We start from the raw sequence: 21,221 nt of genomic DNA on the forward strand, positions 1-21,221 counted from the left end.
TGTGTCGTGACATGGAAAAATGGAACCTGACCTTTAATGGAATAGGCCTGAATCACCGTCTGCCTAATCCATCTGGAGATGGTAGCCGAAGAAGTAGCCACTCCTTTCCTAGGTCTGTCCAAAACCACAAAAAGCGAGTCTGACCTCCGAAAGGACTCCGTAGCTGCCAGATGTAGTACACTCGAAAAGCACAAACCACAACCAAGGTATGCAAAGAAAATTCCCTGGGATGAGCCAGCTTGGGACACAAGGAAGGCAACACGTCTTCATTCAAATGGAAGTCATACAACTTTGGGCAGGAATGGACAGGGACGAAGAACCACTTTATCCCTATTGGCCACTAAATAGGGACTGCAACAGGATAATCCCGCCAATTTTGATACCCTGTGGGCCAAGGTAATAGCCACCAAGAATGTCACCTTCTGGGATAACGTAGGCAAGGGAATTTCCAATTCTCAAATGGAGGTTTCTGGAGAAGCAAAAGTACTAAATTTAAAACCCATGGCGACAAAGGGAGCTAGTACAGGTGGAGCCACATGTCGAACCACCTGAATGAAGGTACAAACTAAAGAGTGCGTGGCTAGGGGTTGCTAAAAGAAGATTGCCAGGGCAGACACCTGGCCCTTGATGGTACTCGAGGCCAACTTCTGATCAACGCCGTGTTGAAGAAAGGTTACGATCCGAGCCACAGAAACGGGTTACGATCCGAACCACAGAAACTGATCGAGGATGGGGCGCCAATCGACTCACACCAAGAAATGTACGCTTTCCACATACGATGGATATCTTGCTGGAAGACTACTTCCTCACCTCCACCATAGAAGGGATCACTGATCCAGACAGACCTCTATCCCTCAGAACCTGGCTTTCAATAGCTAAGCCATTAAAACCAATTACTAAAGCAGGATGGTAGATCAGCCCTTGGGATACCTGGTCTTCTCTGAGAGGAAGCCCCCAGGGGACTTTTATGGAAGATCCTCGCCCTCGATTCCTCGCAGGAACTGCGGAAGCAGCCGGAGCCCTTGGACGCCTGCAGTGTCTGCCAGAGGAACCCGTGATTTTGCTACAAACCTCAGTATCCTCCTGTGGAGCTGAACCTGCTGAAGGAGCTGCATGTAGGACTGTGCAAACAGAACTAGGGCTGGGCGATATGGCTGAAAACTGTATCACGATATCAGTGTTTCATATCGGTCGATATCGATATATATTGATATTTTTTATTACCCATTTAAAATAAGGACCCTAGGGTGAGAATGCAGGGCGGCGGGCATGGTGCAGGAGAATGCAGGGTGAATGGCATGGTGCAGGAGAATGCAGGGTACTGGCATGGTGCAGGAGAATGCAGGGTACTGGCATGGTACAAGAGGATCCGGGGTTGTGGGCATACTACAGGAGATGCAGTGCTGTGGGCATGGTACAGGTAGACCATGCCCGCAGCACTGCATCCCTTGTAGTATGCCCGCAGCCCTGCATAACGGCAGGTAGTGAAGCTGTTTCACTTACCTGTTCCAGAGGCGCCTTAGTTTTAAAAATGGCGCCGATACGTCATTGCGCACGCGCCTTCACCGCTCGTGTAATTTCGGCTATTCCCAGCCTCTCCCGAGCGGCGGCGGCGCGTGCGCAATGACGTGTTGGCGCCGGGCGGCGCCATTTTTAAAGTTTATCGTTCAAGTTTTCTTATTGCTATCAAGCACGGCACTATCGCGATACATATCGGTATCGTTTTATCGCCCAGCCCTAAACAGAACTGTCTTGAAAGGTGGATATCACTAGACTCAGAACCTGAATGCAAAATGGGAGAGAACTATACCGGTGAATCACAGCCTGTGGTTCCTGAAGTTTGTCCAGAGGAAGGACCACCTTGGTAAGAATTAGAATCAGACCTAGGTAAATCGATTTCCTGGACAGGGATAGGGGGGACCCTAGGTAGTTAAGATTATCACCTGAACCTTTGCAGGAATAAAATCCGCACAAGGAAACTCCGGACCTAAAAAAAACCTAAAGGACAAGCTTTGTCCCCCTTTCTGGGTATCCCCCAAATAATCACTTTGTGGATCCCCGTGACGCTCATGGAGGTCCAGGAGGCAGGAAACCAGCAAAGATGTCCCCCCCACCCCAATATAGGGTGAGGGCTGACCTTCATGCTGAAGGGGTCTTGTCTGCGAATCTGGAGAAGCTAGCTCTAGGCTTACCAGACCAAGCATGCTTGGAACCTACCGAGGAAGATTTGAAAGATCCATTTCCCTTGTTCTTCGTCCAAAAGCATCCAAAAGCATGAATTCATTTTCTAAGGGCTGAGAAGGAAGGCCCCCATCTGCGACGAGGCTCCTTCCCTTTCCTAGACTATGGCAGGAAGGTACTCTTCCCCTCCATGTGAAACCCTTAATGATGTCATCCAGGGTAGCCCCAAACAGGCGATCGCCTTGAATGGGCAGATCAATGAGCGCTTTCCTAGAGGCTTAGTCTACAGACCAACTATTAAGCCACAGCACGCGTCTAATCACCACTGCTGAAATAAAGTTTGGACAGCACAGGAGCTGTATCCAAAGCTGCATCACAAATAAACTGCAGCTCATGGACCAACTGGTCCACTAATTCAACATTGGCAGCGGGGACCTGCTCACCCCCCCAGGCCCTGGTGCAAAAGCTTGGCTCATTTAGTTAGGGTCTGACACACCAGGGCTGAGGCAAAGACTGGCCGCAACGTCGAACTAGCCATAGTAAACATGCTGCATGCCACAGCCTCCGCTTACCTGTCATGGTAGCTTTGTTCAACATAGAAACAGGAGGGTCCACCACTGGTGGACTAGTTCATTTTTTAAAAGTGACTCCTCAAAAGGGTAACATACAGCAAAATGTTTGGGGACCACAAAAGGTAAATTTTTGTTGTTCGCATTCCTTACAGAAAAACCTGTCAAAATAAGGCACATAAGGAAACCCTTTGGCGTGCGAGGTGACTTATGCGTACCAAACGACACAGCCCCGTCTGTGGCTATATCAGCCGCACCCTCCATTTTTAAAGTCTCACGCACTGCAGTGATAAGTGAATTCACCAGCGATTTTTAATTCGCTATTGGGACCATGGTCATCCTCACCATCTGATGGATCTGGGGGTGGGATATTAATCTTCACTATGGGATGGACCTGGGGGTGTGATTTTAAGCCCCCCTGGACGGGCCACGTCCACAGCGGCACCAGGCTCAGAATCAGATGAGACAGACTGAGCAGGGAAAGGTGGGGGGACGCTTCCTCCTGGGCCTTTGCCCACCCGCCACTTCCACCCGGGACACTAAGGGTTGCAGGACCACCGTCCGAGCAACCATGGGTAGCTGGGGTTCCGAGGGACCTGCCAACTCCATGAGCATGCCAGTGGGGGACGTGTGACCTTGAGGCTCTATAAAGGAAAGGAATGGGAGGAGCGCAGAGAATTGGGACCCAGCATTACCATGGACGCCATCTTTGTTCATATGTCCCGGGCACAGGAAGAGGAAACAGAGGTGCTTCGGCATCCCCACGAGGCTTCGGTCGTCTCCAGGACTAAAGTTCTAAACCAGCTGAGGACGGGCCGAGGACGGGCCATGGGTGTAACCAGGTGTTTCTGTTCTGCCTAGTCCTACTCCTGGAGGAGGCAACATAACCCAGTAGTTATGATTTATGGAGCTCTGTGTCAACAATGAACGAAATAAATACTACACAAAACACATTGTTTGAGTGAGTTCAGATTAGAATACCTACCCCTTTTACAGCCACAGATATTAGTATTGAGCCACATTGTCCTGTCAATTTATGAAAAAAAAAAAAAAAAAAAAGTCGAGCACATCATCTCCACTTCATTATTAATCCACATTGGGGCTGTTTGATTATTGATAACATGATGCTCATGCTTGTTACCCAACATTTTTTGCCAACAGACTTAAATTCTTTGAGTAATTGACCTGGAAAAACTATGCAGATAAAGACCTCTTGCTTTGACTTTCGTCTGCATACTTGTACCAGGTCAGTAACTCAAACTAGCAACACCATTGGATCAAAATAACCGGCAAGACATTAAATTGTTCCTGAAACCAGTTTTGTGATTTTTATCTACAGGTAAACCTATAATAAAGCTTACCTGTAGATAAATTATCCACAAGATATTCACACTGGATGCAGCCAGTGACATCACCAGCTCATGCCCTCTGAATGTCTGGCATACCCTGCCGGAGCCCACAACCAAGACTGGGGGAAGATGGATGTCCTGTCAGCAGTGACAGTGTGCCGCTGGAGGGCTTCACTTCAAGCAAATATTTCATGTTTTCAAAGCACATTATGCAATTGCCCTACAGGGAGTTTTTTTTTTTTCTTCCTACAAACACATTAACATTTTAAGAAGCAGGTAAAAAGAAATATCAGCCCCACCTTATGTCTCCTATGTGATACAATGTCAGTCAGGATAATACAATACATAAAAACCACCTCAATGTTAACACCACGAAACCCTCATATCAGAAACAGATTAAATAGTAAAAATCAATGAATAATGTCTTACCTCTTGTGAAGAAACTCCTCTGTAGCCAAAGTCATGTAATTTATACTCTAGTCCTGTCAGGCTACCAGATGTTTCCAGCAAATACTTTGCAAGAATTTTCTTTTGCTCTCTTGAGTTTGTTGCTACAGTGATGGGATACCATGTTTGAACAAGGATGGTCTAAAAAAAAAATAAATAAAAAAAAGGATGATTAAATTAACTGCTGGCATACAAGCATCTAGTGTGCTTTAATATATATACATACACACACACACACACACTGCTCAGCATAAGAAGAGTACAACCCAACAGATTTGTCAGAAAACCTTTACTTTCCTTTCAGAATCAACATTTTCTATGGGACGCTATACTACAAAACACTCCTACAAACGAAGGAGATTAATTGCAACCAAGATTTTGTTAATTTGCACACACAAATTCAAGACCATGTTGCAAAAAATGAATACACCCCAATGAAAGTATTAGGTACAAAGCTAAATTGGACAAGAAAATCCGAATTACCAAAAATTAAACTACAGGAGAGTCCAATTATTCATTAACCGCTTGCTGACCAGCTGCCGTAGTTTTACTGCAGCAGGTCGGCTTTGTCCCACGAAACAATGTACCTGTACTTCACTTTGTGGGATCGCGTGCACCCATTGGCCACAGGGGGAGCCAATCAGCGGGTCTGGCTTCCCGTGGAGGCAGAACAGCGGTCTGCGGTTGTAAACACAGCAGACCGTTGTCCTGTTAGTTATGAATACAGGGATCCTCCGTTCTTATTTAGGAACACAGGTCTGTGTGTCCATGCAGAAAGACCATCCCCCCTAGTTAGAAAGCACCCCCCCCCCCCCCGGGACACATTTAACCATTTGATCGCCCCTGGTGTTCACCTCTTCCCTGCCAGTGTCATTAGTACAGTAACAGTGCATATTTTTAGCACTGATTACAGTAGAAATGTCACTGGTCCCCCAAAAGTGTCAATGTCCGTTCGGTGTCCGATCTGTCTGCTGCAATGTCCCAGTCCTGCTAAAAATCGCTGATCGCCATCATTACTAATAAAAAAAAAAAAACTGGATTTCTGTCTTACCGTAAAAATTTAATTTTTGCAAGAACTTACCGTAAAATTATTTTCTCCGAGTCCTCTGACAGACGCAGCTCTGGAAGTTTCTTCACTAATGGATTATGTGCGCCCTCCTGAGGTGTAAGCTAGGCAGTGAAAGCTTTCTCTAGGCATGTCTTTAGGGGCAAGTCCTATCCACATGACCCCAGACACACCTGCTCATCTAATCAGTTTCGTAGCAAAGCAGTGAAAGAACACAACCAACCCCAACAGTGGCAGGAGCTGCGTCTGTCAGAGGACTCAGAAAATTATTTTACGGTAAGTTCTTACAAAAATTCAATTTTCTCTTACGTCCTCTGACAGACGCAGCTCTGGAATTTTCTTCACTGATGGGATGTCCCATAGCAGTGCAAGCATGAGGGGTAGGAAGAACGCAGTCTCTTCAGCAAACAGTGGCCTGCAAAACTCTGCGGCCAAAGGAAGCATCCGAGCATGCCATCACATCAATCTTGTAGAATTTTGTAAAAGTGTGTACAGACTACCAGGTCGCCGCTTTACACACCTGAGCCACAGAAGCCTGATGGTGAAAAGCCCAAGAGGCAGTCAGCGCTCTAGTAGAATACGCCCTCACAGGGAAAGGAGGAACCTGACCCTTCAATGAATAGGCCTGAGCAATAGTCTGATCCATTTTGATATGGTTGCAGCAGACGCAGCCAAACCCATACGAGATCCCTCAGGAAGGACAAACCGGGAATCAGACGTCTGAAAGGATTCCGTGGCCGACAGGTAAACCCTGATCGCTCTAACCACATCTAGTGAATGCAGGGCAAATTCTTTAGGATGCTTGGGCTTCGCACAGAGCGAAGGCAACACAATATCCTCGTTGAGGTGGAAAGCCGACAACACCTTGGGGAGAAAAGTTTAGTTAGGTCTTATAACACCTTATCCCTATGAACGACCAGATAAGGCGAACGGCAAGACAGAGCCGCCAATTCAGACACCCTGCGAGCAGAGGTCATAGCTACCAGAAAGGCAACTTTCTGTGACAACAAAAAGGCAGAGAAAGTGCTCTAATATTTTCAAAGGGAGGTCATTGTAGAATGGACAAAACCAAATTCAGATCCCACGGAGGTAAAAGGGGACCTCCTCGGCGGAGCTAGATGACGCACCCCCTGAATAAAGGTTCAAATCAAGGAGTTAGTCGCCAAGGGACGTTGGAAATAAATGGCTAAGGCCGACAACTGACCTTTAATCGTGCCTAGAGCCAAACGTTGCTCCACTCCTTTCTGCAAGAAAGCCAAGACCCTCGCCACCGAAAAGGAACGAGGATGCAACCCTTGCGACCCACACCAGGCAATATACATCTTCCAAGTACGATAAATTTTCCTGGAAGTAGCCTTCTTAGCTCTCAACAAGGTAGGAATCACAGCCTCAGAGACCTCTGTCTCTCAACACCTTGTCTTCCAACCGCCAAATCCTACCAAAATGTGATGCGCCAGAAATATAATAAAAAAGTGATGACTTTAAATACAATAAATCATATCCAGTTCATAAGGCACATAGCAATGTGTGTGCTTCCAATAAAGTGATATGAAGAGTGTCCCCGTATCCAATTGAAGAAAATCCAGTGATGAAAACAAGTTGTAAACACCAATTAGTGAATCCCTCCACCAGGTGAATTAGCCTCTCACCTTCCTAAAGGACCCAAACGGGCCAGCAATCACATGCATCATGGATCAGACTTCCAGGAAAGAGCCACACTGTATTGCACCTCGAGGGATCCCGGGACATATAAAAAACAGATGAAGAAATCTAGTGCTCTCTGCTTACTAATAAGGGTGTGCTTTATTAGAGAAAGGCAGATCAACTCACATTTGTTGGGCACTCAGCCGTGCCTGCTGTATAAGCGATGTCAGCGATCTGTTACCAGAGAGAGACTCTGCATCGGCCACGCACGCTCCGTCCCCCTATACGCGTTACGTCGAGCGTAATGCTCCTTTGACTTCCTCGGTAGCCGACGCAGAGTCTCTCTCTGGTAACAGATCGCTGACATCGCTTATACAGCAGGCACGGCTGAGTGCCCAACAAATGTGAGTTGATCTGCCTTTCTCTAATAAAGCACACCCTTATTAGTAAGCAGAGAGCACTAGATTTCTTCATCTGTTTTTTATATGTCCCGGGATCCCTCGAGGTGCAATACAGTGTGGCTCTTTCCTGGAAGTCTGATCCATGATACATGTGATTGCTGGCCCGTTTGGGTCCTTTAGGAAGGTGAGAGGCTAATTCACCTGGTGGAGGGATTCACTAATTGGTGTTTACAACTTGTTTTCATCACTGGATTTTCTTCAATTGGATACGGGGACACTCTTCATATCACTTTATTGGAAGCACACACATTGCTATGTGCCTTATGAACTGGATATGATTTATTGTATTTAAAGTCATCACTTTTTTTATTATATTTCTGGCGCATCACATTTTGGTAGGATTTATAGTTTATTGTGATTTGTGAAACACGATTGGTGTATGCTGCCGGATACCACTTATATACTTTCACACACCTGATTTATGCACAGTGAATTGAGGTTGAGTTATTTTATCACATATATTGGGTTTGCGCTGATAGTTTTTTTGTATTCCAACCGCCAAGCCATTAAAGCAGGATGGAAGATCGGCCCTTGAGACAGCAGATCTTCTCTCAGAAGCAGCCGCCATGGAGGCTCAATGGCCATCCTCACCACGTCTGCGTACCAAGACCGGCGAGGCCAGTATGGTGCTACTAAAATCACCTGCACTGTCTCCACCGCCAACCTATGAAGGAACCGAGGCAACAGTTGTAGCGGAGGAAAGGCATAGATCAGCCGATAACGGCTCACAGGCCCCACCACCAGTGCGTCCGCGGCGTCGGCCAGAGGATCTCAAGCCCTGGCCACAAACCAGGGATGCACCGAAATTTAGAACACCGAAATTATCGGCCGAAAATGAGCCTATCCCATTTCGGCCGATAATGGGTTAACATTGCCGAAATTAATATGGCCGCCGTGAGGAAGGCGGAGGGCGCAGCGCAGGGCAGGTTTTAAAAGTCCCGCCTCTGGCCGGCCGCCCGCCTCTCAATGACGTCCCTACTACTATGATCTGTGTATTAATGAAGGGACATACCAGACGGGAGGGCAGGGCGAGCGACTGCTAATAGATATAACTATGTGATCCTTCCCTGTCAGCGGGACTGTGTGTGAATGAACTGACCTGACACCGGGCGGGGGGGAGCGGCCGCTAATAACTAACTATGTGAGCCTTCACTTCCCTGTCAGGCATGTATCTCCGCTGACAGGGAAGTGAAGGCTCACATAGTTATAGTTATTAGCGGCCGCTCCCCCCGCCCGGTGTCAGGTCAGTTCTCATTCACACACAGTCCCGCTGACAGGGAAGTGAAGGCTCACATAGTTATATCTATTAGCGGCCGCTCGCCCCGCCCTCCCGCCCGGTGTGTCACTTCATTCATACACACATCATAGTAGTGACATCACCGGGAGGCGGGCCGCTGGCCAGAGGCGCTTCTTTTGAATGAAGGACACCCGAGGAGGGACGTTGAGGCAGTGGGGGAGGAGGGGCTGAGGCAGCTTACCAATGGTATTTGTATTATGAAGCATGAGGGGTTAATGTATTGTCACTGCTGGTCACTGATGCATTAGTGACCGACCAGTGGCAGTTAATTAACCCCTTTGTGCTGCATTAGCGCAACCCGTATCAGTGTTAATTAACACTGGTTGCACGAATGCAGCACAAAGGGGTTACCTGCCACTGACTGGTCGGTAACTAATAGATGAGTGACCAGCAGTGGCAATACATTAACCCCCTCATGCTGCATAATAGAAATACCATTGGTAATTAATTAAATTAACATTTTGCCAACCCGTCACAGTACATATACTGTGACAGGGTGGCAGCGACAGGTGTACGTCGCTACCTGTTTTTGGTGTATGCCCCTCTTCTACCCATCTTAAATTTTTTTTGGGGGAAAAGTCATTTTCGGTTTTCGGCCAAGGGCATCCTGCATTTTCGGTTTCGGCCCAGAATTTTCATTTTGGTGCATCCCTACCACAAACAGCTCTACTTTTCTGTTTAGACGAGATGCAAACAGATCCACCTCCGGAGTTCCCCATCGGGCACAGAGGAGGCGAAAGACCTCCGGATGCAGGGACCATTCCCCCTGATCCAGAGTCTGACAACTCAGGTAATCCGCCTGCCAGTTCTCCACCCCTGGGATTTGAACTGCAGAAAGAGCTGGAACGCCACTTTCTTGGCCGCCCGAGCACTCTTGGTGCCCCCTTGGAGATTGATGCAAGCCACAGCCGTGGCATTGTCCGTTTGAACTCGAACCGGGAGACCCTGTAACCGAGGCGACAACGTTCCTTGGACGCAAAGAGTGTCCAGTACACCACCCCAGCCCGTCAGGCTGGCATCCGTGGTGATCATCTTCCACAACAGCGGCAGAAAGGACCTGACCTGCCCTGTCTCAGAGCGGGTGACAGAAGCCACCACAAGAGCTCTGACCGTGCGAGACGGCTTAGCCAAATCATCCTATCCAAGGACTGTGGATCCTTGTTCCACTTGGCAAGAATCTCTGCTTGCAGAGGTCTCGTATGAAATTGGGCAAACGGGACAGCCTTGAAGGCAGACACCATCAGCCACAGAGCCCTCATAAAAGGTCCACAGGGAAGAGAGATAGTTGTCCTTCAGGATCCTGATCATGCCCAGATACCTCAGTCGTACTGACGGAGTCAGCGCAGACTTCAGGAAGTTGATGGTCCACCCGAACTCTGAATGCCAGGTCGCCCGACAGGGTGACACAAGAGCTCGCCCTTAACAGGATATCGTCCAGATAACCGAGGACCGCAATCCCCTTCTTGCCGAGCAAAGCTAAAACCTTGGTGAAGACTCTGGAAATGGAGGCTAGACCAAAGGGTAATGCCACAAATTGATAGTGTTCCTCCTCCAACGCGAAACTGAGATACCGGTGGTGGCCCTGGTAAATAGGGATGTGCAGATACGCATCTTTTAAAATTGATGGAGGCCAGAAAAATCTCCTTGTTGCAAAGACGACATCACCGACCGGATGGATTCCATCCGAAACTTCTGTACCTGCACAAAGTGGTTCAGCGATTTGAAGTCCAGAATTGGACGCGCCTTGTCCTCCTTCCTGGGCACCGTGAACAGGTAAAAACCCCAAAACCTGTCCGGCTGAGGAACCGGGACAATAACGTCCTGTGTAAGGAGATCCCGCACTGCCTCCCTGAGATCGGCCAAATGATCCAGAGACAGACGGAGATTTGATGGGAAGAACCTGTCTGCTGGGCAAGACCGGAATTCGATCTTGTACCCTGTACAAATCAATTTGTGAACCCATTTTTCTGGAATCAGAGACGTCCAGGGTTCCCGAAAATGGCTCAGACGTCCCCCCACCCCTGAACTGGGTGAGGGCGTCCTTTCATGCAGAGGAGGACTTGTCCGTCGAACCAGACTGACCGGCCTTGGGCTTACCCGACCGAGACTTCTTGTTTCCTCCAGAGGCTCTGAACGGTTTGCCTTTTTCCTGCGCCCCCCCGAGGCACGAAAAAGCCCCCGGTGAGCTTTGAAGGAAGGCCCCACCGCTTACTGCGAGGCACCTTACCTTTTGAGGATTGGGGGAGAAGAGTACTCTTGCCCCTTGTTAGGCCCTTGATTAACTCATCCAAGAAGTCGCCAAAGATGCTTTCACCCAAAAAGGGAAGGTCGGCCTTCTTAGAAGCCTGGTCCTCCGACCAGCTCTTCAGCCACACCATGCGGCGTAATGAGACCCCTACTGCAGACACTCTGGCAACCAGAGGGGCCTCGTCCAGGGCCGCATCACACAGGTAGACCAACCATGGCCTGGACCATCTGATCCGTGAGTTCAATTGGAGTCGGAGGAACCGACTCAGCCTGCGGGTTGCTCTTAAGCACCTTGATCCATTCCGTAACAGTCTGAAAAACTAAGATGGAGGCGAACACTGATTTGAGCAGCGAACCTGCCACCAAGTGTAAGTGGCAGGAAAGTGCCTCCGTACGCCTGTCCACCGGGTCTTTAAACGGGTACCACAGTTAATTTATTCAACCGGGAAACAGTGTAATCCACCTTAGGTGCCACTATCCAGCGAGTGGAAACCGAGTCCGCAAAAAGATAACGGCGCAGAAAGCGCTTGGGTACCACCAGCATGCGCTTAATGCACCACCATTGCTCATTCACAATTTCGTGAAAGTCCTCGGGACGAGGAAAAACCTGACCCGACTTTTGGGCTTTGCGGGAGCCAAAAGACAACCCGCTTTCCTGACTGTGTGGGCTCCTCACCCAGTTGCTTGCAATCTGTGCCACCTACCAGTGCTCATCATTGCCTTCTCTTCAGTGCCCATCACTGCAGCCTATCAGTGTAGTCTCATTAGCGCAAATCAGTGGAGAAAAACTACCCGTTTACTAAATTTAACAAACTATTTCAATTATTTTGCAAGAAATAAAAACCCCAGTGGTATCTAAATACCAACACAAAGCTCTATTAGTGTGAGAAAAAAAAAGGATTATAAAAAAAGTTTTGTTTGGGTACAGTGTTGGATGACCAAGCAATTGTCATTCAAAATGCAACAACTGAAAGCTGAGAATTGGGCTTGGTAACACGGGGGTACATGCACAGTAGGCAAGTGGTTAAATAGGGGCACCCTGGAGGAGCAGAACATAAGGGGGAACTCTGCAGGAGGATGTAAGGGGGCACTCTGAAGGTAGTAACTCCTCCAGAGTGCCCCTTAGTGCTTCTAGAGTGCCCCCTTATTTCTTCCAGAGTACCCCCTCAACACTTGAGGATGTAAGGAGGCACTCTGGAGGATGCAAGGGGGGTTCTGTATGTTATAACCTCCAGAATGTCCCCTCCTTTCCTCTCCCGTCAGCAGCAGCTGCAGATAATTGTGTTTCCTATGCTTCAGTTCATGAATGGGCAGCAGCCTCTGTCTCCTGTTTATTTTTCTGCAGTGCAGCTAAGGCTACAAAGAAAAGGGACTGGGGAATGCGTCCTTTGTCCCTTTCTCCGTCTCAAAAAGGGACTTCAGGGGTCTATGTAGATCCATGATACTTCATCGAAAATCTTATATTAAAACAAAAATTTAACATTTAAAATAAAAAAAAATGAAACAAAATGTTTTATTGGTTTAAAAAAAAAAAAAAAAAAAAAAACACAATAAGGCTGCATAATTTAGCCACACCAACTGCACCACAGCACAATATGCACACCACAGATCCCCACCTCCTTGGTAGGGAACCCCAGTGCATTACTTTTCCCAGGGGCCAATGATGCTGTAAAGGTGGCACATTCCACATGAGACTCCTGGTGCCCTTATTGGGTCGCCAGCTTTAAGTCTCCTGCCACTCTGCATGCCACGGAGCTTGGTGCTCCTCCACATGGCCCTGCCACATTGTTGCGTCATTAAGATGGCTGACGCGTAGTGGCCATCATTAAACCTGGGGGCCCCCATGATCTCCGATTGCCCGGGGGCCGCATTAGTTGTCAGTCCGCCCCTGCACAGGAGATTAAAACACCTCCTGGTGCAGGGACCACTCCCCTTGAAACACCTGACTCCTCAGGTAATCCGCTTGCCAGTTCTCCACACCTGGAATGTGTACAGCAGAGGAGGGCTGGAATAAATTTTTCCGCCCAGGCCAGAATCCCAGCCACCTCTTTGGCTGCCAAGACACTCTTGGTGCCCCCCTGGCGATTGATGTAAGCCACAGCCATAGCGTTATCGGACTGAATCCGAACCAGACAATCTTGCAGACGAGTCGTCCAATGGCTCAGACAAAAGTTTATTGCTCTGAGCTCCAAAACATTTATCGGTAGTTTTGACTCTTCCATCGACCAGGTACCCTGGGCACAGAGCTTCCCCAGCACCCTGCCCGATAGGCTGGCATCCATGATCACCCCCATCCAAAATAACTGAAGGAAGAACTTGCCCTGACAGTGCTGGAGACTGGATCCACCACAACAGAGCAGACCTTGTGTTGTGGCTTAACCGAATCAAAGAGTCCAAGAACTTTGGATCCTTGTTCAATTTGACAAGAATCTCCCTTTGCAAAGTTCTGGTATGGAAGTGAGCAAACGGAACCGCCTCGAAAGGTGGATACCATCATGTCCAAGGCCCGCATGCTCTAAGAGGACAGATTGTTCACCAACAACCACCGAATCACCTCCTGCAACTTTTGCATCTTGTCCGGGGGAAGAAACACTGGCCAAGGCTGAATTCCAGAGTCAAGCCCAGATAATCCAGTCTCAAGACAGGTGTCAGCGCGGATTTCATGAAATTGAAGTGCCAACCAGAATCCTGCAGAGTTCTGACAGTGACTGTCAGATCCCCCAACAAAACTGAAGGAGAGTCCGCTCTAAACAGGAGATCGTCTAGGTACCCCAGTACCACAATCCCCCGCTGGCGCAGCAATGCCAATACCAGTGCTAAGACCTTGGTTAACACTCTGGGAACTGAGGCGAGACCAAAGGGTAAATGCCAAAGATAGATAATGCCCCTCTGCGACCGCAAAGCGAAAAAAAAAAAAAAAAAAAAAAAAAAAAAAAAAAAAAAAAAAAAATCGCTGGTGTCCAGCTTAAATAGGGATGTGTAGATATGCGTCCTTGATATCTATGGAGGCTAAGTCGTCTCCCTGGTGCAGCGACACCACCACTGTGCGGATGGATTCCATCTGAAACTTCTGTACTTGCACAAAGCAGTTCAGGGCCTTGAGATCTAGGATGGGACGCACCTTGCCTTACTTCCTGGGCATGGTGAAGAGGTTTGAATAAAACCCTTGAAACCACTCCTGAAAAGGAACCGGTACAATCACCCCTTGCGACAGCAAATCACTGCACCTCGCAAGTCCCTTAATCGGACTAGGGATAGTCGAAGAATGGATGGGAAGAACCTGTCTGATGAGCGATACCAGAATTCGATCTTGTACCCAGATAAGTTCGTGAACCCATTTGTCCTAAAACAAGGAGGTCCAGGGTTCCAGAAAGAAACAGATGCGCGCCCCCCCCCACCCCAGAATCGGGTGAGGGCACCCCTTCATGTAGACTAGGACTTGTCTGCAGGTCCAGATTGGCTGGTCTTTGCTTTCCCCAACCACGGCTTCTTGGAACCCCCAGAAGACCCGAATTATTTACCTTTTTCTTGCGAGCCTCGGAAGTTTCAGTGGAGAAAATGCATAGATTGGCCGATATTGACCCCAAGGAGCCACCAGTGCACCTGTGGCGTCGGGCAGAGGATCCGAGACCTGGCTACAAACCTCTGTACCTTCTCATTGAGTCGAGAGGCTAACAGGTCTACATCAGGTGTCCCCCACTGGACACAGCAGGTGAAACACCTCCGGGTGTAGGGACCATTCCCCCTGATCCAATACCCGACGACTCAGGTAATCAGCTTGCCAGTTCTCCACTCCGGGGATATGCACGGCGGAGAGGGCTGGAACAAAAATTTTCTGCCTACTTTAGGATCTCAGCCACCTCCTGGGCAGCCAGGACATTCTTGGTCCCCCCTTGATGATTGACATAAGCCACGGTCGTGGCATTGTCCGATTGTCCAGTGACTCAAGCAAAGCTTTATTGCTCTGAGTTCCAGAATATTGATCGGGAGTCTGGACTCTTCCAAAGTCCAGGTCCCCTGGACACAGAGCTTTCCAAGCACTCCTCCCCAGCCGGTCCAATACAATGAAAGGAAGGACTTGCCCTGATGCAGGGCCAAGGAACAGAGCCACCACAGAAGAACACTTCTGTGTTTTGACTCAATCTAGTTAAGATTGCCCAAGGTTTTTGGATCCTTGTTGCACTTCACAAGAATTTCCCCTTTGCAGAGAGTCCAGAGTCAGCCCCAGATAAACCAATTTGGAGGTTTGGACCAGAGCAGATTTTCTGAAATTCATGGTCCAAACAAACTCTTGCAGAGTCCGTACAGTGATTGACAGATCGCCCACCAGAACAGAGTGGGAGTCTGCCCTTAAAAGGAGATCGTCCAGGTACCCTAGTACCATAATCCCCTGCTGTTGCAGTAATGCCAATACTGGAGCCAACACTTTGGTGAAGACCCTGGGGGCGGAGGCGAGATCAAAGGGTAACGCTACAAATTAATAATGTTCCTCTCCTACCGCAAAGCGAAGAAAATGCTGGTGTCCAACTTAAAATAGGGATGTGCAGATATGCGTCCTCGATATCGATAGAGGCCAAAAAGTCCCCTTGGTGTAGGTGATGTGTTGCCACTACAGTGCAAAAGGACTCCATTCGAAACCTCTACCTGCACAAAGCGATTCAGAGCCTTGAGGTGCCGAATTGGACACACTTTCCCTTCTTTCCTGGGAACAGTAAACTGGTTTGAATAAAACGGAATTTTTGTAAAATCTTACCTGTAAAATTCCTTTCTCTGAGTCCTCCGACAGTGCCCGCCTCTTCATAATCGTCACATATGGGGGTATTAGACTTTAATCCGAAGGAGTAGCTAGGCAACAGAATATGTTAACATTAAAGCTTTTAACATATCCCACCCTCAAGGGGTGGTCCCCTCAGTCAATACCCTCCTACTTCCTGCAACCATATCTCAGTTTTAGTGGAATAGCAGTAGAGTATACAACCAAACCCCAAAAGAGGGGCGGGGGCGGCGACTGTCTGAGGACTCAGAGAAAGGAATTTTACAGGTAAGATTTTACAAAAATTCCGTTTTCTCTTACGTCCTCCGACAGTCGCCGCCTCTTCATATTCGTCACATATGGGGACGTCCCAAAGCAGTGCAAACATGAGGGGTGGCAAACGCATCCGCGCCGAAAGGCAACGCAGTCTCCGCATCAAAGAAAGGAACCTTACCAAAGGAAGGAAACCAGCTGGGCAACAGAAAAAAACAAGCGCTCAACAGGAGCAACAACCCAGGAAAAGACAAAAAACCAGGGGATACAAAACTTATCCCAACAGCCAGAGGTCCCCAACAAGGGACCCTAGGGAACTGCCGCACTAAGAACCTTGCGGCCAAAGGAAGCATCCGCCGATGCCTGAACATCTACTTTGTAGAATCTTGTGAACGTGTGTACGGTCGACCAGGTCGCCGCCTTACACACCTGGGCTACAGAAGCCCCATGACGACAGGCCCAAGACGTACTCAAAGATCTAGTAGAGTGCGCCTTCACAGGCACAGGGGGAACCTTCCCCTGCAAAGCATAGGCCTGTTCAATGGTCTGCCTGATCCATTTTGCGATGGTAGAGGCCGAAGCCGCCATGCCTTTCCGAGGACCCTCTGGCAGAACAAACAAGGAGTCCGTCTTTCGAAAAGACTCAGTCGATTTAAGGTAAACCCTTATCGCCCGAACAACATCCAGAGAATGCAATCTCACCTCCTTTGGATGTTTAGGCTTCGCGCACAGCGAAGGTAAGACAATATCCTCATTAAGATGGAATTCCGAAACTCGTTTCGGAAGAAAAGAAGGATTAGGTCGCAAGACCACCTTATCCAAATGAACGACCAGGTACGGAGACTTGCAGGACAAAGCTGCCATCTCCGACACTCTGCGAGCCGAAGTGATCGCCACCAAAAAGGCGACCTTTTTGGACAACAGACAACGAGATCTCCCTGATCTGTTCAAAAGGAGCACGTTGCAACACAGACAGAACGAGATTCAAGTCCCAAGGGGGCAAAGGATCCCTCCTAGGAGGAACCAGATGCCGCACACCCTGAACAAAAGTGCCAACCAAGGAGTTGGAAGCCACGGGACGTTGAAACAGAACGGCCAGCGCAGACACCTGACCCTTTATCGTAGCCAGCGCCAAACGCTGATCAACACCCGTTTGAAGAAAAGACAGCACACGGGAAACCGAGTACGTGCGGGGTGAAAACCCCCTGGACTCACACCAGGCAAAATAGGCCTTCCAAGTACGGTAATAAACCTTCCCCAAGGAAGACTTCCTCGCGTTGATCAAAGTATGAACGACCTCTGGAGAGAGACCCCTCTCCTTCAGGACCTCGGTCTCAACAGCCAGGCCGTCAAAGCCAGCGACTGTAAAGCAGGATGGTATATCGGTCCTTGAGACAGTAGATCGTCTCGAAGAGGCAGACGCCACGGAGCGTCGACCGCCAGATTCACGAGGTCTGCGTACCAGGACCGGCGAGGCCAGTCCGGTGCCACAAGAATCACCGTGCTGCGTTCCGAGTGTAACCTGCGAAGGAACCTGGACAGCAACTGAATCGGTGGAAACGCGTACATCAGCCTGTACTGATGCCACGGGGCCACTAACGCGTCCGACGCGTCTGCCCGAATGTCGCGCGTCCTTGCCACGAACCTTTTCACCTTGTTGTTGAGACGAGACGCGAACAGGTCCACATCTGGAAGACCCCACTTCGCACACAACATCTGGAAGACAGCCGGGTGGAGAGACCATTCCCCCTGATCCAGGGTCTGGCGACTCATAGTCCGCCTGCCAATTCTCCACTCCCGGAATGTGAACCGCCGTTATCGCCGGGACATGAGTCTCGGCCCAAGACAGAATGTCGGCCACTTCTCGAGCCGCTCGGGCACTCCTGGTGCCCCCTTGGTGATTGATGTAGGCCACCGCCGTGGCATTGTCAGTCTGCACCCGAACCGGGCAGCCCTGCAGCCGGTCCGTCCAGCGATGAAGACAGAGATTTATCGCACGCAATTCCAGAATGTTGATCGGAAGGGAAGACTCCCCCTCCGACCAAGTTCCCTGGGCGGATAGAACGCCCAGAACACCACCCCAGCCCGACAGGCTGGCATCCGTGGTGATCACCGTCCACGAGACAGGACGAAAAGACTTGCCCCCGGACACCATCGGGGACTGGAGCCACCACAGAAGGTTTCTTCTGGTGCGATGACTCAACGAGATTTGAAGATCCAGAGATTGAGGTCGCCCGTCCCACCTGGACAGGATCTCCGCTTGGAGACCCCGCGTGTGAAACTGGGCGAAGGGAATCGCCTCGAAGGCCGAGACCATCAATCCCAGACATCTCATGCACGTCCGCAGGGACGAGTGCGGAACGTCCCTGAGGGACCTGACTTCCTCCTGAAGAGTTCTGAGTTTGTCTTCCGGCAGGAAGACCTTCGCCTGCACCGAGTCCAGAATCATTCCCAGTAGGGAAGACGAACCGACGGACTCAGTGTCGACTTTGGAAAATTTATCGTCCAACCAAACTCCTGCAGAGTTTGCATCGTGACAGACAGGTCCTTCTCCAGACCCTGGCTGGTCACAGACCGAACCAGAATGTCGTCCAGATACCCCAGGACAGAAATGCCCTGGGCCCTCAATAATGCCAGAACCGGTGCAAGCACCTTGGTGAAGACCCGCGGAGCCGAGGCGAGACCAAAAGGCAACGCCACGAACTGGTAGTGATCCTCCGCAATGGCAAATCGAAGGAACCTCTGGTGACCCTCGAAAATGGGGATGTGAAGATACGCATCCTTCAAATCGATGGAGGCCATGAATTCCCCCGGAACCAGGGCAGCCACCACCGACCGCAGGGATTCCATGCGGAACTTGCGAACCCGCACAGAGCGGTTCAGAGCCTTCAAGTCCAGAATTGGACGAACCTTGCCCTCCATTCTGGGCACGGTGAACAGATTGGAATAAAACCCCCGAAATCTGTCCCAATGAGGCACCGGAACCACCACTCCCTGAGCCCTCAGGTCCCGCACCGCCAGGTGCCGGTCCCGCAAACGCTCTGGAGACAGTTGAAGATTTGAGGGGAAAAATCTGCTCTCCGGCCGAGAGAGAAACTCGATCTTGTAACCAGATCGAACGATCTCCCGAACCCATCTGTCCCGCACGCGGGCCAACCAGGGTTGAAGAAAACCGAGCAAGCGTCCCCCCACCCCAAAACTGGGTGAGGGCGCCCCTTCAGGCCGAACTGTTATGGGCTGCAGATCCGGATTGGCCGGACTTCTGTTTCCCAGACCAGGGCTTCTTCTGAGAGCCTTGACCTTTGAACGGCTTGCCCTTGTAGTGCAGCCGAAAGGCACGAAAGGACCCCTGAGGGGGCCGAAAATTAGCATGCTTCTTCCCAGAAGCCCCCTTAGCCTTGGGGAAATGGGGCAAGAGAGTGCTCTTACCCCCGGTGATCCCCTTAATCAACACATCCAAGGACTCCCCAAAAAGGCGAGACCCATCATAAGGTAGATTGGCTAAGGTCTTATGCGAAGATTGGTCCACCGACCAACATTTTAACCAAACCAGGCGGCGAGATAACACCGCCATGCTGTGCACACGTGCAGCCAATGGAACCAGGTCCAGGTCCGCATCACACAGATACATGACACCCTGGTGGATTTGATCCACCATATCCAGGGTCGCCGGCGAGGCCGAGTCGGCCACTAGGACGCGCCTAAGCATCTGCGTCCAACTTGCGATCGCCTGGGCCGCCATGAGAGAAGCAAACAGAGCTTTAAGCATAGAACCCGTAACAGAATAAGTATGACGGGCAAGAGACTCCAATCTCCTATCCGTGGCATCATGGAACACAGGGGAATCCTCTGCAGGAATCGCAGTGGCCTTGTTTAAAACCGCAATTGCGTGATCCACTGGGGGAGGCACACACCACCTCTCATCAGTGGAAGGCGAGAAAGGATAACGCAGCTTGAACCTACTTGGTACAGCAAAAGGTTTGCGCAGATTGCGCCATTGTTCCTTAACAGCGCGCTGAAAATCATCATTGCAGGGAAAAACCTGCGGTGTCCTGCGTTTCCTCTGCGTCCCATAGGCCGCCAAGGCAGCGGGGGGACACACTTCATCCTGCAAACGCAATGTTTGCTTTATGGAAGCAATCAATTCATCCATGATTGCAAGCTCTTCAGGCGAGCCAGGGGGAGGAATTATCAACCCCCTCAACTTCAGCCTCCACTTCGGACCCCACTAGATCTAGGGAGGAGCGGGACCCCGATAAGGAGGCCCCCGCCATAACAACCCCATCACCTTCACCCTCAGAATCAGAGGAAAGAGCAATTCTGGGTCTTTTAGTAGATTGAGCAGCCACCAGCATCTGCACCTGAGCAGCAAGGCCAGCCACAATAGTGGCTAAATCCCCCCCTGGGGGGGGAAACAGCGGTCCCCTGGCTTTCCACCAAGGCGGTAGGAAATTTGCCCTCCTGAGAATCCATTGCCCCTGTAATACCAGACAATAAAGGGTTAACTGCCCCTTTAAGCAAGCGCGGCAAGCGCAGCCCACCGCACCACACTCAAGCACAATGAGACCCCCACAGGGAATATGCAAACTGAACACAGGCAATGGATAGCAAGAACAGAAGGATAAAACCTGAGGAGACCCTCGCCGCTGCTGCTGCCTCGATTGGTTGTTCCTGGAAAGAGGAAGTGATGCTGCCAGGGCGCTCTATGAAAGCCTATGGAGGCTACAAGAAAATGGCCGCCATGCATGTAAAACATGCGGCCGGAGCGAGTGTAGGCAAAATGGCGCCGTTTGGCGCCGAAACCGCCGCTCCACAGTGCAGTAATGCACACATGTCATCCATGTATAAGAACACATGTCAGATCGCCGCAGCGATCGCTGTATATGCCCAAACATGCCAAAAAAACATGCCCCACAGCACACAGCTTTTCACAC

At 49.9% G+C, this 21,221-nt stretch overlaps 1 protein-coding gene across 1 annotated transcript in view; it reads right to left on the reverse strand.

Moving 5' to 3' along the window:
* The window catches only part of NAMPT (nicotinamide phosphoribosyltransferase), a 139,387-nt gene that overhangs the window by 44,599 nt on the left and 73,567 nt on the right, over positions 1-21,221 (reverse strand). The window contains exon 5 of the mRNA XM_082255986.1: positions 4,529-4,687. Within this exon, the coding sequence (XP_082112112.1) occupies positions 4,529-4,687 (159 nt within the window). The remainder of the gene's footprint in view (positions 1-4,528; positions 4,688-21,221) is intronic.

The sequence above is a fragment of the Pelophylax lessonae genome (genome assembly GCF_965119305.1).
Source record: "Pelophylax lessonae genome assembly, chromosome: 4".
Classification (NCBI taxonomy): Eukaryota; Metazoa; Chordata; class Amphibia; order Anura; family Ranidae; genus Pelophylax; species Pelophylax lessonae.